We start from the raw sequence: 19,081 nt of genomic DNA, 5'->3' as shown, positions 1-19,081 counted from the left end.
TAAGCAAAATTAGACATTGAGAATATCTGATGGCATGTGCAGAATTCCACACAGGAAACATTGTGGTTCTGGTTCTAAATTAAGAGGCCCAGGGTTCAGGTGCTACCACTGAAGGTAAATACAAGGTATTTACCTAAATGTAGACAGCCTCCTTGGACTTCAGGGTGGTCCTCTGAAAAATCTGTTAAATAAGGAGATATTGGACTGGAGGCTTCAGAGGTCTGTTCTAATTCTAGATGTACTATGTTGTATCAGAGATATATACTTCATTGCCAGTTCTTTTGTGTCTGTATTGATCCTTAAAATTCATTAGGATTGGTTGCCTCTTATAGTAATGATTGTTGTCCCAGTTGGTGAAAGAGAACAGATTTCAAACCCTGAGGAGACTAAAAGCAAACTAACTCCAGACGAAGCCCCAAACGGTGATATAACCTGGTCTTCCTCACACAAGACTCTTCTAGAAGAAATTAAAAAGGAACTCAAAAGAGAGCTAGAAGAAAAATGGGGAAAGGAAAGGAAAACTTTGCAAAAAGGTTTGGAAAAGGCATATAATTCATAAAAGATAGATTTGACAAAAAAGAAAAAGAAAACAACTACCTGAAAAACAGAATTTGGAAGGGGAGAGAAAGGGTTTCTTGTGAGAATAAGTGATTTAAGTATCAAACATTGATACTGGGTGATGAAAAAATTGGAAGACAAAAATTAAATAGTTCCATTCTTAAGGTGTTTATAGCATTTACAAAGTAGAAGCAGAAATAAAAGGTAATTTGGCAGAGAAAAGACAGGACAAATAACTGGAAAGAGTCTAGCAGAAAGTGGCACTTGGGAGTTTTGAAGGAAACAAGGAATTAGAAGAAACAGAGAAAAAGTATATTCCAGGTATAGGAAAGCCTGTGCAGAGGTTTATTGAGGGAAATTAACGTCATGAGTAGGGACTACTTTACAAGATTACCTTAGGTGGTCCTCAAAATAAGGAAAGGAAAAAAGTATATAATAAACTTGGAAAGGAAAATGGTTTGTTTGTTTTTAAAAATTTTTCTTTTAATCTATCTTTCCTGTATGATTACATATTCTTATCAACTCAGCCTATTTGCTGTCCTATTACATGCTGTTCCATCTCCCATTTCTGTGACTTTGCACAGACTATCTCTATTTTTGGAACATTTTCCATCCTCAGTTCAACTTTTACAACCCTTAGCTCTTACTCTCTAAAGCTCAATTCAAATATCCCAAGACCTTTTCTTTTAGGTTTAGCCTCATTTCTATGAAATTGCTTTGTAAACCTTTTCCTTGTGCTTATCTTTGTGCTTGAATACAGATAAGAATACAAATTTCTTGCTTGCAGGGACTAGTTGTTTTTTGTCTTTGCATGTCTAGACCCAGCATAATCCCTGGCATCTAGTAGACTGTTTAATAAATGCTTACTGAGTTGGATTGCTGGATTTCTTGTTTGGAGTTTTCTTTTAATTATTGAGTCAGCAAGAAGACTGAGTATGTTTGAAAAATTGATATACTTGTGTGTGTGTGTGTGTATGTGTGTGTGTGTGTGTGTGTGTGTGTGTGTGTGTGTGTGTGTGTGTGTGTGTGTGTGTGTGTGTGTGTAAATAGATTTATGGCAATTGTTTTCATAGACTTCCAGAAGACCTCAATTTTATTAACTGGCTGATCATTAAAGCTACTAGACACTGTTACCATGCCTTTTACAGGAGTAAGAAGAAAAAAGCTGTCTTCAGGTTTTAAGTGGTCCATTCAAACATTTATATGTCCTTGAACTCATTAAGAGTCCTTCTTCATTTCTTCATCTGGTGATTTAGCCTCTTCTAAGCTAATAGTAACTCCGTAGAGCAGTGGTCCTCAAATTTTTTAAATAGGGGGCCAGTTCACTGTCCCTCAGACTGTTGGAGGGTCGGACTAGTAAAAACAAAAGCTCACAGTGGCTCTGCCCCTCAGCCCATTTGCCATAACCCAGCGGGACACATAAATGTCCTCAGCTGGCCGCATCTGGTCCGCTGGACCATAGTTTGAAAACCCCTGCTGTAGATTCTCAGACAAAGTTAAGGAAAATTAGAGATTAGCCCTACCTCTGTTTAGTTCTTGAGTACTCAGTATTGCATATATGAGAGTGTTGTCAGTTTCAATTTCAGAAATTTCTAATGGTTAATTAACAAGGACAACAGAGAGAGAAAATGGTTGTTTGAGGATTTTTGTTTACAATATATGTCTGCTGGGAATGATAGCCTATTCTGGAAAAGCTGGAATTCAATGTCAGTTACTTAAAGAACTCAAGTTAATTTTTTCTTATCTTTCTTAAAAGAAGCACCATTTTTCTGTTCCCTAATTAAAAAGAAAATAAGCTATACTTCAGTATAATTTTTTTTTTCCTGAAGGGTCGAGATGACCTGCGTCAAGATGCAGTGATGCAGCAAGTTTTCCAGATGTGTAATATGTTACTCCAGAAAAACACTGATACGAGAAAGAGAAAATTAACAATTTGCACGTATAAGGTAAAAAAAAAAAATTTATCCTGATACTTTACTACAGCAGATATGTTAAATGTCATTTTCATAAAATGTAGATTCCTCTGGCTATCTTTTTTTTTAAGTTAGTCACTGAAAATAGAAGTAATTAATCCTTAAGAGGAAATAATCTTGATTTGTAACCCTCTATATTCATCTTGCCAATATCTTAAAGCATATATGTCATTTTATTTAGAAACAATTAACCTTTCCTCTGTGCTTTTCCTACTTTGGCCTCTCTGCAGCTTTTGGCCACCTCCTTCTGTATACTGGCTTCTCCCTTGGTTTCATTGGCACAGCCCTTTCCAGTCTTCATCCTTTTTTGTCCCACAAGTTTGTTTAATCACCTATAGAGAAGTTCCCTAACTATAAATACAAGTGTAATCTTTGTCTTGGAGAGTAGTCTTATATTACTAACTGCTTTTTGAATCTGGTTTCCACCAGCTTCTCCCTTTGGCATCTCAAACTCAACATATTCCCAGCAGATGTCATCATTTGTTGTTTATAAAATTTCATCAAAAAACTTCCTCTAAATTTGACTATTTCTGTCAAGTATAATTCAGTCATTTAAATTTGCAAAATGGGAGTCATTTTTGTTTCCTTTCTACCCCTTCATCACCCTTATATACAATTAGTTATAAAATCTTCTCTGTTTTCCCAATATTAGTCACACTTTCCTTTTATTTCCTGCTGCCACTAATTCTATAAGAGTTCCTTATGCTTTACCTAGACCATTGCAGTTTCCTTGTTCTTTAGTGACCTGAACAACACATCCTTAAAACTATATTGAATGAATGTTTATAGATTATGTGGTGTTAGAGTGGGGGGCCCTTGTAGATCATTTAATCTAATCTATTCATTTTACAAGTGGAGAAACTAAGGTACAGGCAAAGAAAAGAACTTGACCAAAAACTCTTATAACTTGCCAATGATTCAACCATTAAACCAGAGCTAGAATTCTGTTCTGTTTTCTCTCCTGCAGCACACTGTTTCCTCATGATAGCCATTCATTCATTCAGTGTTATATGACTCCTAATATTCAGTTCATCATCACCAGCTGTTGCCTGGATATCTCTCTCTCTCTCTCTCTCTCTCTCTCTCTCTCTCTCTCTCTCTCTCCTCTCTCCTCTCTCCTCTCTCCTCTCTCCTCTCTCCTCTCTCCTCTCTCCTCTCTCCTCTCTCCTCTCTCCTCTCTCCTCTCTCCTCTCTCCTCTCTCCTCTCTCCTCTCTCCTCTCTCCTCTCTCCTCTCTCCTCTCTCCTCTCTCCTCTCTCCTCTCTCCTCTCTCCTCTCTCCTCTCTCCTCTCTCCTCTCTCCTCTCTCCTCTCTCCTCTCTCCTCTCTCCTCTCTCCTCTCTCCTCTCTCTCTCTCTCTCTCTCTCTCTCTCTCTCTCTCTCTCTCTCTCTCTCTCTCCCTCCCTCCCTCCCTCCCTCCTCCCCCCCCCCGTAGGTATTTCAGGCTTCTCAAAACTAAGCATGTCCAAAATATAACTAACCAACTCATTTTCCTCACTTTTTTATTTCTGTCATTGTGACTACCATTCTTCCATCCATCTAGATTTGCAACCTCTTAAGTCATTCTTGACTTATCTCTCTTCTGTACCATTAGTTGCCAAGTCTGCCAATTGTCAGTTCTCCCTCCACAAAAGATGTTATCTGACCCTGTTTTTTTCTACTCAAAAAAAAAATCTTCACTTAAGTTCAGGCCTATATTTCCTGGATCAGCCCCTTCATTAATCTTCCTTACCTCCATTCTATCATCTCATTCATATTACACATAACTACTAAATTAATTTTCCTAAAGCATAGGTCTAATCAATCAGTCTTATTCTTAGGAAACTTCAGTGGTTCTCTGTTTGCTCTAAAATAAGCCCAAATACCTCCATTTGTCATTTAAAACTGTTAGGTACTTTCTTTCTGAGAATTGCCATGTACGTCATGTCAGCTGGTAGAGTGGATCCAGGAGGTAAAAGGGGGATTGGCTCCTGAGGCAGGAGGTTGTGTCTTACAGGTGTTTCTTTGAGATGGGGGGGGGTATGTCCTCTTGCTAGATCTTTTCTTAGGATGCAGCACTAACTTTGCGGATGCACCTAAAGGCTGTGCTGAGTGGGCTAGGTATAGGGTAATCCCAGAGGACAATAAATATGAATGGCCAACTTTGAGTCCATAGGCAAGAAGGATGCAGAGAGAAGTAGAGAGATGCAGATGTAGAGAGATTCAGGGATGCAGAGAGAGATGCAGACACATACATAGACTTGCTCTTGTTTCCTGCTAACCCCTGCTGAGATTACCAATAAAGAAAGGCTGTTTGGCACCTTATTATCGGCTTGTCTCCATGTCTATCTATCCATCTAGCTAGGGAAGATTGGTATATATGGCTCTGGCAATCAGTAGCCTCAGTGGGAGGTTTCATAAAACTATTTACAATCTAACCAGCATATTTTTCTTTCATGTTAAAAATGTTTTTATACTATTGACCAACTCACTTGGCTTCATTGGCATAGCTCTTTCCAGTCTTCTTCCTGCTTTTTTAAGTCTTTTTTTTTTTTCTCCCATAGATTTACCACTTATAACTTCTCAAACTATATATACAAGTCTAATCTTTCTATTGGACAGTTGTCCTATAACTTCATATTTAGAGTAATTTCTGGAACCTGCCTCTTTCTGTATCTTGTGCTTCCTACTCCCCTCCCCCTACAAACACTATCCCTGTGCTAGCTAGTTTTACAAACTTGTTATTGCATCATTTTTTTTTCCAAATAGACTTCCAAACTTATGCAGAATGTTCCACACAGAATTTTTGTAGCTGAACTTTTTCTAATATTGCCTTATAAATATATAAATGATATCTTTTCTGCAATTGTAGGTGGTTCCCCTTTCTCAGCGAAGTGGCGTCCTTGAATGGTGTACTGGGACAGTGCCCATTGGTGAATTTCTTGTTAATAATGAAGATGGAGCTCATAAAAGATACAGGCCAAAAGGACTTTAGTGCTTTTCAATGCCAAAAGAAAATGATGGTTAGTCACAATTGGAGAATCAAGAGAACCATTTAAAAAATTGTCCTGTAGTACATTTCAGATGTTATTTGTAATTTAAAATGTTTTAATATACAAAATATCTTCAAATATTTGACATTACAATGAAAATGTCTTTGTATGATAGTGTTAAGGTTAATTCTTAAGCTTAACAAAGCGCCAAGAGGCATCATAATCCAGTGAATGGCAGACTAACTTGAGATTCAGCAAAACCTGGATTAACTCACAGAAGGTCTTACTTCCCCACAGTTATGTAGTTGGAGTTAGGTTTTAAGTGTGATTCTTCTGATTATATGACCAGTGTCATCTTTCTGTCATATTAATAACAGGAAAAATTGCTATTGGTAGTTTAATTTTCAAGTACAAAAATTGTCAAAGAGTGTAATTGTTTATAAGGTTTTGTTTTGCATTATCCTCTCCACTCCCAGTATCTAGTTCAGTGTTATGCTCTTAGGGTCAGGTAGACGAAGAAGTGGACAGAATGCTGAGCCTGGAATCAGAAACAACTGAGTTCCAATGCAGTTTCAGACACTAATCAGCTGTGTAATTCTGAGCAAGTCACATAACCCATTTTGCCTCAGTTTCCTCATCTATAAAATGAGCTGGAGAAGGAAATAGCAAACCACTTCAATATCTTTGCAAAGAAAACCCTACATGAGTCAAAAGACTCAGACGGACACACCTGAAAAGCAGCTCAAAAATAGTTACAACAAATGTCCACAATAGGACTCAATGCCTTTTTTTTTTTTTTTTTTTTTTTTTTTTTTTTGTGGTAGTAATATTTTGGCATTTTATTTAAAGGATATGCAGAAGAAATCTTTTGAAGAAAAGTATGAAGCTTTCATAAATGTTTGCCAAAATTTTCAGCCAGTCTTCCGTTACTTTTGCATGGAAAAATTCTTGGATCCTGCGGTTTGGTTTGAAAAGCGATTGGCATATACTCGCAGTGTGGCTACTTCTTCTATTGGTAATCTTTTAAATACTTTTCTTAATAATCTTAGCTCTTTTAAGTATGGTTTTTCCCTTGGCAAGTTATTTTTATGGAAAAATATGTCTTATCTGCATTATTTGGCAATTTTTTTTCATCGTCTGTTTTTCCCTCTATATGAGATATATCAATATATTCTTTGGAGCCATTACAGGGATTAATCTGCCCACCCCTGAATAAAACTTGACTTGTTGTGTAAGCATTTGACCATTACGCTGGAGAACAGGCTTAGTGGTATTCTTTGTGTCAAATAGAATGAGAAATCATCTATCTAGTAAATACATTGAAATCAAGAAGTCCTGAGGTCAAGTCCATCTTCCCTATATACTTGCTATATGACCACAGGCAAGCAATTCAAACTTTTCAGTGTCCCAGGCACTTCTCTAATATTTTAAATTGCAAACAATTTGCTGATTTGTTTAGGTACAAAAAGTTTAATTTCTCTGCTGGAACTCATTGATGAACTCACAAGTCTGAACCCTTCTTTCCCCCATCTCCATTCACCCACCCTAGCCAAAAAAAAAACACAAAAAATCCAAACATATTTAAAGATAAATTTTAAACTCGTGAAAACTTCATGTTACATTGTTAGTATAAGAATATTTTGTTTGGCAGCAAGTTTTCCATTTTTGTGTTGAAGCAGTGGTGTATATTTTAATGTCTGGTGTTCCATACATAATATTTTCATTTATTTCTGATTCACAGGAGTGTATAATGTGAATTTATAACTGAACAGACAATCAGCTCTAACATATGGGTATTTTATAACAGACCCCTTTTGACTTAATTGTTCCTGATGTCTTGAGAACATATAGTAATAGCATTTCTTCTTATAATGTAGTTAGTATGAATTGAGACTCTTATCCATGATAATGATCATTTGAACTACATAGTTTAGTTTTTTCAAGTAGGGAATATTTAATTTCCTTAAAGGGAACTAGGTGGCACATTAGATAAAAGAGCTGAACCTGGAGTCAGGAAGACACTTAATATCCCTGTGACTCCAGAAAAGTTGTTTAATCTGTTTACTTCAGTTTCCTCAATTTTAAAATAGAAATATTAACACCTATTTCATATTGTTGTGAGGATAAGAAGAAAACATTTGCCACCATGCCTAGGGCAGTAGGTGTTTTGTTTCTTTCCTCCCTTCCTCCCTCCTCCTTTTCTTTTGTTCTTTCCTCCTCTCTCCCTCAGACAATGTTTGAGTGCTTTGTAGTCTATTTCAACTTAAGCTGCTCTGATTTGCTCTACTCAGTTGTAAGTTGAGTTTATTTTTAAAATACTTATATAGAACTGAAGTCATCTTAAGACATGAGAAACTACCTTAGGGAGAAATTTAGTTTTGATATAGGCTATATATTCAAACACTACCCAGTGCACATTTACTAAAAACAGTCAAACAAAATAACATTAAAGCATCATTGCAAATGACAGGACAGTTAGCCTTTCACTTTTATAATTTTATCATTTGTTTTGCAAGTGTATGCTTTAAAGTCAACAAATTAGTACCCTTATTGTCTATGGTATTTGACTTGAGAGGCTTATAGCTATTTAAAGTTTTCTTCTATATAACTTGTTTATAATTTGAATATTGTAATTTTGGCTTTTCTTTCTTTGTGTTGCTTTTCTCTTACAAGCTTTTTCTTCAATTTCTTTGAATTTTTCAGATGCATAGCAAAGTGTTTCTAGAACACAAAATACTTGGAGATAATTAAGATTTACTAGTGCCATTTGTATGTATTATTTCTTGTGAAATAGTCAAAATAAAACTAAGCTCTAAGGTCTCTAATATAGAGACCTAATGTAGTCACAATCATAGTAAAATCTCTTATAGTAAGAAATATTGATGGCATTTTAAGAAATCAGAATAGGTAAAATAGCATATTTAATTAATTGCCATTTTTTTCATCTTGAGATTTTCTTTTTCTCAGTTGGTTACATACTTGGACTTGGTGATCGGCATGTTCAGAATATCTTGATTAATGAGCAATCCGCAGAGCTTGTGCACATAGATTTAGGTAAGTAATAAAGAACAAAAACCTTTAGTTGTTACAAATACTGTTCTTAATCTTCTATCATCTTTCTTCTTTTAGGGGTTGCATTTGAACAAGGAAAGATTCTTCCTACCCCAGAAACAGTTCCTTTTAGACTCACCAGAGATATTGTAGATGGAATGGGCATCACTGGCGTGGAAGGTGTCTTCAGAAGGTACAGATTATTTTTTTGAGTAATTGAAATTATTAGGAAGGTTTTCTTCATTACTTTATAAATGATAAGTCATTTACAAAGATGGTTTCAGTTTAATTCAGCGAGTATTAAGTACCTGCTGTGTGACAGACACTGGGGACATCTGATTTGTAGTACTTTATATGCTACCAGAGGAAACCCGAGGAAACAACATGTACACAATTAAAAAGAATATGAAAACAGCACGATGATTTATTGTGAGACAGGACCACAACTTGGGATGGGGGTAGGAGAGAGAGAAATGATCAGAAAAGGCCTCCTATAGGAAATAGAGCACTATTTCCAGTGCTCAAGAGCTGGAGCTGGAGGGAGGTAGGGGATCCAAGAGGTAGCGGTAGAACATTGAGGGCAAAGACATACAGTTAATGTAATGTAGTTTGATCAACTAGAAGAATCTGGAGAATGATACCAAAGCTGTCAGTGTCTTTGTTGAACATTTTAAGAGCTCTCTCTTGTTTTCTATGCAACTGTCATCTGTTTCAAGTCTTGTCTATCCAACCTAATCAACCCTCAGTGTGGAAGTGAACTCATAGAGTCCTGCTCGGATGCCTACTTGAGGCATTGCAGTAACTCTGGAGCTTTGAACATGGTCCTGGCAACAGAGAGATTCTGCTTTCTAAGGACCACTTTAGCAAACTATACCGAGTCCTTGCCTATGAATAGCTTGGTCACATTGGTTATGATTTTTTTTTGACCAAAGCTCTCTTTTTTTGGAAAATAAATTTTAAAAAGACCACCACTACTCCCTCCCTCTGCAGAAAAAAAGAGACAGAGGTGGAAAAGGGAGTAGAAGCTACTTAGACAAGAGTTAAGGGAGAGCAGGCAAGAAGAAACCAGAGTGTGCAAAGACAGGCGAGTATCAGTCAATCTTAACTGCCAATAAGATGCAGAGGGAGAGAGCATGTCACTTTTTTTTTTTTCTTTATGATTTCTATCTGACTCTTATAGGTGCTGTGAGAAAACCATGGAAGTTATGAGAAATTCTCAGGAAACTCTTTTAACCATTGTTGAGGTAAATGTTTTCAAGTGATAAACTAAAAGGGAGTCTTTATTCGTTCTCTTCCTTTTTACATAGAATAACATCCTGGTAGTTTGTGGTAATGAAAACATATGCGCTAATTATCACATCTATTTTAGATAGCCTTGATATTGTTCACAAATCAGTTCAGCTGGTATCAAACTTTTCTGGACTGTTTTAGGATTATAAGCAGTAAAACACCTTCATTTCTTAGACCTATGATATTGGTGGTCAGTCCTATGTGCCTTTCATATTATCATCTGCCTTAGCTGATAATGAATATAATTTTGGCATGCACAGTTCTTCTAAGACATATATTCTTTACATTTAAGGTCTTGCTCTATGATCCTCTTTTTGATTGGACCATGAACCCCTTGAAAGCTTTATATTTACAACAGAGGCCAGAGGATGAGACTGAACTCAATTCTACTCTCAATACAGAAGATCAAGAGTATAACAGAAGTCTTGGGTGAGTAATATCTGAAAGCATACTTGTGTTATTTCTTTTAATTCCCAAGACTGTTGAAATTATATTGTCATTGTGAAAATTACCTTTTTTTGTCACCAGTCGTATTGACCAGAGTTTCAACAAAGTGGCTGAACGTGTTCTAATGAGGCTACAGGAAAAGCTGAAAGGAGTAGAGGAAGGAACAGTGCTCAGCGTGGATGGACAAGTGAATTTGCTCATCCAACAAGCAATGGATCCCAAAAATCTCAGCAGACTATTTCCTGGATGGAAAGCTTGGGTATAATCTTTGGCAAGTGAAAATCAGAATAGGTTACCATCTGCCTTTTTTTTTTTTTTTTTTTTTTGTCAAAAATTTTACTTTGAAATTGACCAAGTAGCTAATAAGCATTAGCTATGGCTAATAATATTATAAACTAAGGTAATATAAATTTTTTTCATTAAAAAGATAGCCTAGAGGTGTTATTTAATATTCCTGAGGAATATTTCTTGGTACTTTGATTGGAAACTGGGATGCCAGATGTAGTATACTTTTAGACCAAATTTTAGAGATTTCTTTGTTGAAATACATAATTTATTTAAGTATAGACTTCTGTTAAGTGTTTTTAACCTAGTGATTATAATTTTATGTTCTGATACTAGCCTTATTGAACGATTCATTTGGAAGCAGCATATACATATACTATTTTTTTCTCTTGCTATTAATACATAAATATTTGGCATATCAAGGAGAAGGATAGCTTAGGATACTGAGCATACTGAAAATCATATCATATTTACAACAGAGGAGGACTGTAATAGCAGTCTTGATAATTGAAAGGTTTGAATATGGATGCAGGCTTAGATTTCTTCTTTTGCTAGGACCAATAGTAATTGGGGAATGATAGATTTCAGCTCAATATAGGGAAGAATATGTAATTTATGTTTTTTTAAGGTCATTAAAACAATCATTTCACAAATGTCCCTATCCCTCTACAGAACTCTCCATTGTAATAAATACAGTTAAATAAAATAAACCATCAAACATATGGACAATGGCTAACAAAGTACATGATTGATGTTGCACCTCTCTTTTGAAAAGAAAAAGTACCTTTTCCATGTTTCTGTGCATTTTACCATCAGTGTTCTGGAGTTGAGATAAGTCATTGCATTGATCAGAGTTCTGATATATTTAAGTCTTGTTCTTATGGTCATTGTGAAAAATATTCTTTTGCTTTTACTTTGTTTTCATGTGTTCATCTAAGTCTTCCCAAACTAATTTTGTCCTTCTCATAGTACAGTAGTATTCAATTACATTCATAAATGAAGCATAGTTATTTGCCAATATTTGGCTATAAATGGGAATTAGTGAATTTTCACATATAGTATGATTGACAGCTCATTTGTGAATTTTATGTTGAATGATCTTATTCTAACTACTTGCATTTTTTAGTAAACTACCTTTCACAATTTGTGCCTAATATATCTTGATGAATAACTATTGAATTGCTTATATAAGTTAAATGTTTAATACCTAAGCTAGAATTAATCTTGTTAAAAATAGAAATCCTATTTACTTAAGTCTTAGGTGAACATAATTACCAAATAGCTGTTTGAAATGGGCGGGGTTAATTTGCATAAGATACTACTTCCTCTATAATGCAAAGTTGTGAGTTGTTGATGATGTTTATATTTTCAAAAGAAAAATAGCCAACTGATAGAAATGGAATATTTTAATGACTTTAAAAAATACCTTTATTTTTGGTAAAAGGACTATTATGTTGTTATACTTCCTACCTTTCATGGTCAGATTATTGAAAACTAGAAAGCAATAATTTTGCTTTCTTTAGATTGAACAAAATGGTTTGCTCAAGTTGCTTTTTTATTTTTAGTTCAAGGAAACCTAGATAAGAGTTTAAAGGGATAATTACTTTTTAACTTGTGCTGCTGACAGTATATGTCCTCAGTAGAGTTTTTGGTTACATTCAGTGTCAGTTACTGTAGAATCCTCTGATAAGTATGCCATCAGAAAGGCTATATTGTGTTTTGGAAGTTTGAAGCTTTGCCAGCTTAGTAAGAAAAATATTAATGCCATAATGTATACATGCTAAATGCACTATATTAGGGAAAACATGAAATTGAGATTGGGGAGGGTTTTTCTAAAAGTGGTTTTATTTTGATTAGGGACTAATATCATGCTTCTGTTTTTTGAAGGGGTACGGATAAGCAAGGGGAAGCAGTCAAGGCACATAGTAAAAATAGAACTTCCCGCAAAAAGAATTACTTATGTATACGTTATATATCACTGTGGTGTAGTTACTAGGGTGGGCTCATTTTCAACCAAAATTATAGATTATGTAGGTACATAAAAATATTTTAAGATCTCTTATGAGAAAAGTTATCCAGTTACTTTCTGTATTTGCTCTCTTGAAATATGCACAGTTAGAATACTGAGGATTAAGAAAAAATTTAAAGTTTGGTAATGAAATAAATTTTTACATGTATTAAAGGACTATTATTTTTTACACTGCCATAGATAGGTCAATCTACTGTGAAACCTTAATAAAGGGAACAATCTGCCAATTTTGAATGTGAAAAAATGTATAGTTAAAATTTTAGTTGCATGTTAACAAAATTGTATATTTCTTTAAGAATTGTTGTTTTAACACAATGTAAAATATATAACAGAGATCATTTCAATAAAAATAGAGCTATAAAACAATATTGAAATTTTAATGCATTGGATTTCAAAATTGTGATTTTGTATTGGCAATATGTTTTTTGGTTAATGTCTGTAGAATCCCAGGTTAAAAGCTTTGGGATTTTATTTTTCTTTGTAACTAGGGAATGGTCTGGTGTCATTTATTAAAATCTCAGCTCTCTAAGATCTTCATTTTTAAAACCAACAATCAGTCACTTGGGTTTTCCTTTGTACCTTAGATGGGGTCCTCATGGCTAATTTGCAGTTGGTATGATTTGTTTCCTTTTGCCAAAGTCTACAAATATCTTTTGACTCTTTTCCCTCCCATATATCTCCAACTGGATTGTTCCCCACATTGGCCTTCCTTCTAATCTTTTATATATATATAAAATTAAATACTAAATAATATATTTGTGGGGGGGGTATTCTTGTCATGTGTCCAGTAGGAGATCAGGGCGGATTCAAAATAAGTAATAATAAATTTCTAATTCAAGAAAGCATATATAATAATGGAAGACATTCATGACTGTCCACCTTTTCTTTGCTTTCTTGTAGGTTATCCTTTTGTTCTCTGCTGTGTACTTTTTTTTTTTCCTTTCATTTCCCCCCACCCCATGATCTCCCTCAAGTAGGCTACAACTAAGCACAGATATATTTACATATACATATATGTGTGCATAGCCCCACACATCTATACACACACATCCACCTACATGCATATGTAAGCATTTATCTAAAACAATATTATGTAAAACAATATTATGGCTGACATAGATTTATCTGTCTTAAATTTTTAAGTTTGACTTTGAGATCATTGATTATTAGCCCTACTTTTTTTTCCTAATAAATTATTCTCCTGATCCTTAATTTATATATATCACTTATTTCTCCCCCTAGCCTTTCTCTTCCTCTTTATCCCTTTAGATGTACACATCTAGTCACAAGTGTACAAACCCTTCTCTTTTTCCATCCCCTCCTTCCTCAAGCTTTTTTTTTTTTTTTTTTTTTTTTTTTAAATTCTTTAAAACTTTACTCTTTGGGGTAAGAGACTTTTTTTTTTTTTTTTTTTGGTTTTTTTTTTTAACTTCACTATTCTTATTCCCAAAGTAACTTTATATGGTTGGGTTCTTCTTTGCCTGTTCATTTCTTTCTTTCTTTTTTTTTTTTTTAAAGATGAGAACTATTATTAGTGTAAGCACATCTAATCCTGAGGTAGGGAAGATGGTACCCCTGTCATTATTTGAGCTGTCCCCTCTGACCTGGAACACCAAATCTAAAATTCTATCCTCCTGCAAATAAATATCTGTAATCAGCAGCATTCCTGCCCCAGTGCTTCTGCACTCTCTGATGGTGCTGATTCCTTCTTGCAGTACCTCTCAGCTGGGCCTGATGTTTCTAACCAGGAGAGGTTCGCTCAATTTTCACTCAGTTTAGCTCTTTCCTCCAACTACTCCCCCAGAGTTTCTGCTAAAGCGATTAACATTAGTTAAAGCGTAGTCCTGGAGCCTTCAGGTCTTCATAGGTTTTTCTAGAAAGATCCATGTCCCCCACTTCTGATCCAAGTTTTATTTGCTTTTACCAGTCAAAATAGGCCAAAAATGGAGACCTTGGAATTTTCTGACTTTTTCCCAGAATCTTCACATAAACAGTATCCTAGTCATTGCTGTTCTGAAAAAATTCTTTAGACCCTACCATCCTCACATACCACTGCCATTAACAGCCAAATTCACATTCCCACATTCTAGCATTAAAATAATCTTTAATGAGTTATGATTGTTAAAGATACAGCAACAATGGTAATTTCTTTATGGCATAGTCACTAGGTTAAGCATAATGTTCTATTTCTATTTAAACTATTGCCTAAGGGATTATATATGATGTATATGAATACACACATTACTCCTTAAAAATAAGTCAAACATCTGGAATATAATTGATGGGTGCAGAGAATTTTAAAAAGAATGTACTGAAAGATACATTAGAGGTCTCTGCCAAGTAGCTATAAATTTTTTGTGCTTTCTTCAGTATTCTTTTTCCATTTGTTCCGTATCAGTAGGAGAAAAGTTTAATTTAGATGCTGGATCCTATATCTCCTCAAATCTGAAACCTAAACATAAAATTTTACATGGTCAATGATTCAAACTGTGGAGAGATATTGATCAAAAAGGTCCATAACACTTGCTATGTAAGTTTCTCAAATCCCTCATCTCTACCCTAAATACTTCACTGCTGTCAAAAGAACTTTAAACCATCCCCTTCTATATTAAACTTCCCTTTTCATTTCAACAAATCATTTTTTCTTTCTCATTGTTAATCCATATTTTCTGGAGGAGGGATATTCCTCCTCTAATCCCTCTAAATCTACAAAATTTACTACTAGTACTATACTTCAAGTCAGTCCTTAGCAATTGGTTCTAGAAGTCATTACTTATCTCTTCATGATACCTGATTCCATATTCATTCCTTCTATCTCTTAACATCTTCATTGTTAGACTGCTTAGTGGATAGAATACTAGCCCTGAAGTCAGGAGGACCAGAATTCAAATAATTCTTACCTTAATATTTACTAGCTGTGTGGCCCTGGCAGGTCATTTAACTCAAAAAGAAAAAACAAAATGCATTCTAGGCAAGAACAGCTTTTGTGAATGCACAGAAGCAAAAGAAAAGAGAATGAGATTTGAGAGAGAACTAGTTTAATTTGGATAGACTACACAATACAGAAGGGGGGAGTAGTATGAAATAAGATAAAGTTAGATAACAGCCTTTTTAAAAATGATTTTCAATGCCAAGCTAAAACATCTATATTTTATCTTAGAGGCAGTGGGCATTGAAGATTTTTTTTTTAATTAGTGGTATTATGCTTTAGGAAGTTATTTTAGCCAATATATGAAAATGAATTAGAGACACTGGAAACAAAAAGACTAATCAAGTAATAATAGTCTAAGAAGTGCTAAGGGTCTGAATAAGTATAGGTATCTGTGTGTGTGTGTGTGTGTGTGTGTGTGTGTGTGTATATATATATACATGAATAGGGAGGAAGGGGCATATGTGATTGATATAGAGTAAATTGATAAGACTGGGCAACTGTCTAGATCCAAATCAAATATTAAGCTCCAATGATAGCCAAGGGACTCTATACAAAGACTACTGAAGAAATACAATATGTAAACAAAGTCTATACATCATAATTTAAGGAGGAACAAGATGGCATTAACAAGGAGATTGGGACAAACTTTGAACAAAAGGAAAAAGTTGACTACAAGGTTTCAAACCTAGGTATTGGAGTATGATGATGCTTTCAACAATAAAAGGGAAATTTGGTGGACATATATAGGAAGGGATGAATTACATTTTGCACATAATAAGTCTGAGATATCTACAGGACATCTAGCAGGTAGTTGTTAATGTAGAATTTGTTTTAAGTGAGAGATTAAAATGGATATAAAACATGTTATTTGAATCCATGTGAACAGAGAAGATCACCAAGGAGAGTAGCTAAAACATTATTAGCAATCCTAGGGAAAGGATTTCACTGGGGGAGTGGGATCAAAAGCCTTATTGCCAGAAATTAAAAAGAAAACAGGTGATGAGGAAGTATAGAGGATTCTGATATTATTTGACTGGTCTAGATCTCTGGTGGTCTAGAGGTTAGTGGCTATAAGAGAGTTATCAAGAGTCCCCTTTAAATCGGCCACAGGTTTTAGGAATGAAAGAATTCACTCATTCCTGAATATTAGTTGCAAAATGAAAGTTTATTGTTAGAAATCAGTTTAACCAGAAACTAACTTTTATAGTGGCAGATCTATGGAAATAAGAGTTTGCACTGAGAATATAGTTCTCAGTGGACAGAAAGTCCTGGCAACTGAGTAAGCTACCAAGGTCCATCAGCAAAGACTTTAGTTGATGGATGTTTATTATATTGGGTATCTTAGTGTGGGGGTTGGGAAGCCCAAGTGGGGTGGCCCAAGCAAATGAGAATGGGGCCTGGGACAACTGGAGCAGATCAGAACCAGTGGGGGCTGGGAGAGCCTAAGTTGGCTCAGATCCAAACCTGGATCTCCTATTGGAATTCAAAGGGTCAAAATTTTGACCAGGATTTGTGAATTAAAGGCTCTGGCATCCAGGAAAGACAGCTTTGTCTGGAGAGGATATGCCTCAGCCAAGAGGGGTTGGAAATCTAAAAGGAATCACAGATCAATAGGAAATATAGTTTCTTAAAGGACCCCAACCCGCTTCAGATTCTATCTAGGACTTGTTCAGTGAAATGAAGGAAAGAGAAAGGTAGGGGGACTTTTTAAGGCACTCCCTAAGATTCTACTTCTTTTTTCTTTACCCTTTTCTTACAAGAGCAATTTTGTTTGTCCTCTTTGTCTCACAAAATGCATCCTTATCAACTATAATAGTTTAGATTTCACTTTACAATACAAACTTCTTAACATTTTGGAAGTAACTTGAGTCACAAGAGTTGTTACATCTGTCCTTAAAGTGGCTTACCATGAATGTTAGCTGAAGAGTCACTTGTACCAAGACTTTTCCAATTGTTGACATATCTAGGCACACAATACATTTACTTAGTAAAATAGATCAATGAAGAAACAGCTTTTGCTTTTATTTCTATTTCTGTAAAGACACCAACATCCTTCCCATCACTTAAATTCACAACTATCAATATCATTCTTGAATCCTCATTCTTAACTCATTCCTTATATCCAATTAGTTGTTAAATCTTGTCTTTTTCCCTCTCCACATCTCTTGGTATATTTTCCCTTTTCTCCACTAACAAGCTATCATTGAAGTTCAATCCCTTATTACTCTTCACCTCATCTATTGCAGTAGTTTTCTAATTTGTTCTCCCTGCCCCAAGGCTTTCTCCACATACCTGCCCAGTTGAAATTTCTAAAACAGTGAGCTCCTTGAGAGCAGGAACTGTATCCTTTGTTGGGGATACTTAGCATCTGTCTAGCACATACTGAGTTCTTCATAAATGCATATTGACTGACTCTCCTCCTACCTACTCAGTAAATTATAAAGATTCCTTATTCCTTCCTAAAATCTTGATATTTAAAGCCTTTTATGACCTAATCCCTTCTGATCTTTTCACTTTTCTTATACATTATTCTTTTTTTTAATTAAAGTTTTATTTTCAAAACATATGCATAATTTCCAATATTCAACCTTGCAAAGCCTTGTGTTTCAATTTTTTTCTCCTTATCTTCCTCTATTCCCTCCCCTAGATAGCAGGTAATCCAATATATGTTAAACATGTACAATTCTTTTTTACTTATTTCTACAATTATCATGCTGCACAAGAAAAATCAGATCAAAAGGGGAAAAAATGAGAAAGAAAAGAAAATTCAAGCAAAAAAAGTGAAAATACTCCTTGTGATTTACACTCAGTTCCCACAGTCCTCTCTTTCTTGCTGCAGATGACTCTCTTCATCACAAGTACATTGGAAATGGCTTAAATCATCTCACTATTAAAAAGAGCCACATCCATCAGGATTGACCATCATATAATCTTTTTTTTTGCTGTCTTACACGTTATTCTTCAAACATTCTATTCTAACCATGCTATCCTACTTGGCGGTCTTTGTCTTTGTACCTACAACTCAGAAATTGTTAACAACTTGGGGAAAAAAAGCCTTGAAAAGATAACAAATTTCACGGGTCACCTGTTGACAGTTATCATTGTTATGTTAGATAGTATTACTAAGAACTTGGGGATCTACCTAAATGGTCAATAAAATTCCTAGTCTACTAGTAGTTCCTTGTTTCCTAAATATTTCCTAACTAAAACTAAAAATTCTGAAAATTACTAAGTTGCCTTTAAACTTATTGGTATAAAATAGCTAGCTTATTTATATTGATAATATTATAAAATTGTATTATTTTATATAAAATATTTTTATTATATGAAATATTCTAAATCATCTAATACCTCCTTTGAATGGAAATTATTTTTCAGAGTCCTAACACCCCTTATATTTGTTTTATTCTTTCCTTTATTAATTTAATGAACACAAAAAAAGAATACTTCCGTATACAAAGGAAAACAGAAAAAGCAGATTTCATGTTAATCTTCAAATTTCTATTATGTAAAGGTTGTTTTAGAAATCATTTATATAATAAATTC

The 19,081-nt window shown here is 34.7% G+C and overlaps 2 protein-coding genes across 3 annotated transcripts in view; one reads left to right on the top strand and one right to left on the bottom strand.

Moving 5' to 3' along the window:
- ATM (ATM serine/threonine kinase) overlaps window positions 1–12,966 on the top strand; it is a 123,090-nt gene extending 110,124 nt beyond the window's left edge. Inside the window, 9 exon segments of the mRNA XM_074304330.1 lie at window positions 2,388–2,504; window positions 5,381–5,491; window positions 5,493–5,531; window positions 6,351–6,516; window positions 8,469–8,555; window positions 8,631–8,745; window positions 9,733–9,796; window positions 10,135–10,271; window positions 10,371–12,966. Coding sequence (XP_074160431.1) covers window positions 2,388–2,504; window positions 5,381–5,491; window positions 5,493–5,531; window positions 6,351–6,516; window positions 8,469–8,555; window positions 8,631–8,745; window positions 9,733–9,796; window positions 10,135–10,271; window positions 10,371–10,554 — 1,020 coding nt within the window. The 3' untranslated portion in view covers window positions 10,555–12,966.
- A 1,724-nt stretch (window positions 12,967–14,690) lies between these two features.
- C3H11orf65 (chromosome 3 C11orf65 homolog) overlaps window positions 14,691–19,081 on the bottom strand; it is a 36,892-nt gene continuing 32,501 nt past the window's right edge. The window contains exons 9-10 of one of the 2 annotated variants that reach the window (XM_074304328.1): window positions 17,443–17,498; window positions 14,691–15,055 (exon numbers count right to left, since the gene is read on the bottom strand). In XM_074304328.1, coding sequence (XP_074160429.1) covers window positions 15,033–15,055; window positions 17,443–17,498 — 79 coding nt within the window. In that variant the 3' untranslated portion in view covers window positions 14,691–15,032. The remainder of the gene's footprint in view (window positions 15,056–17,442; window positions 17,499–19,081) is intronic. The other variant, XM_074304329.1, reaches the window with a different exon arrangement.

Source organism: Sminthopsis crassicaudata, chromosome 3, assembly GCF_048593235.1.
Source record: "Sminthopsis crassicaudata isolate SCR6 chromosome 3, ASM4859323v1, whole genome shotgun sequence".
In the NCBI taxonomy this organism is placed as follows: Eukaryota; Metazoa; Chordata; class Mammalia; order Dasyuromorphia; family Dasyuridae; genus Sminthopsis; species Sminthopsis crassicaudata.
Note: the sequence above shows the minus strand (reverse complement) of the source record. Positions and strands in the feature narration are given on the sequence as shown.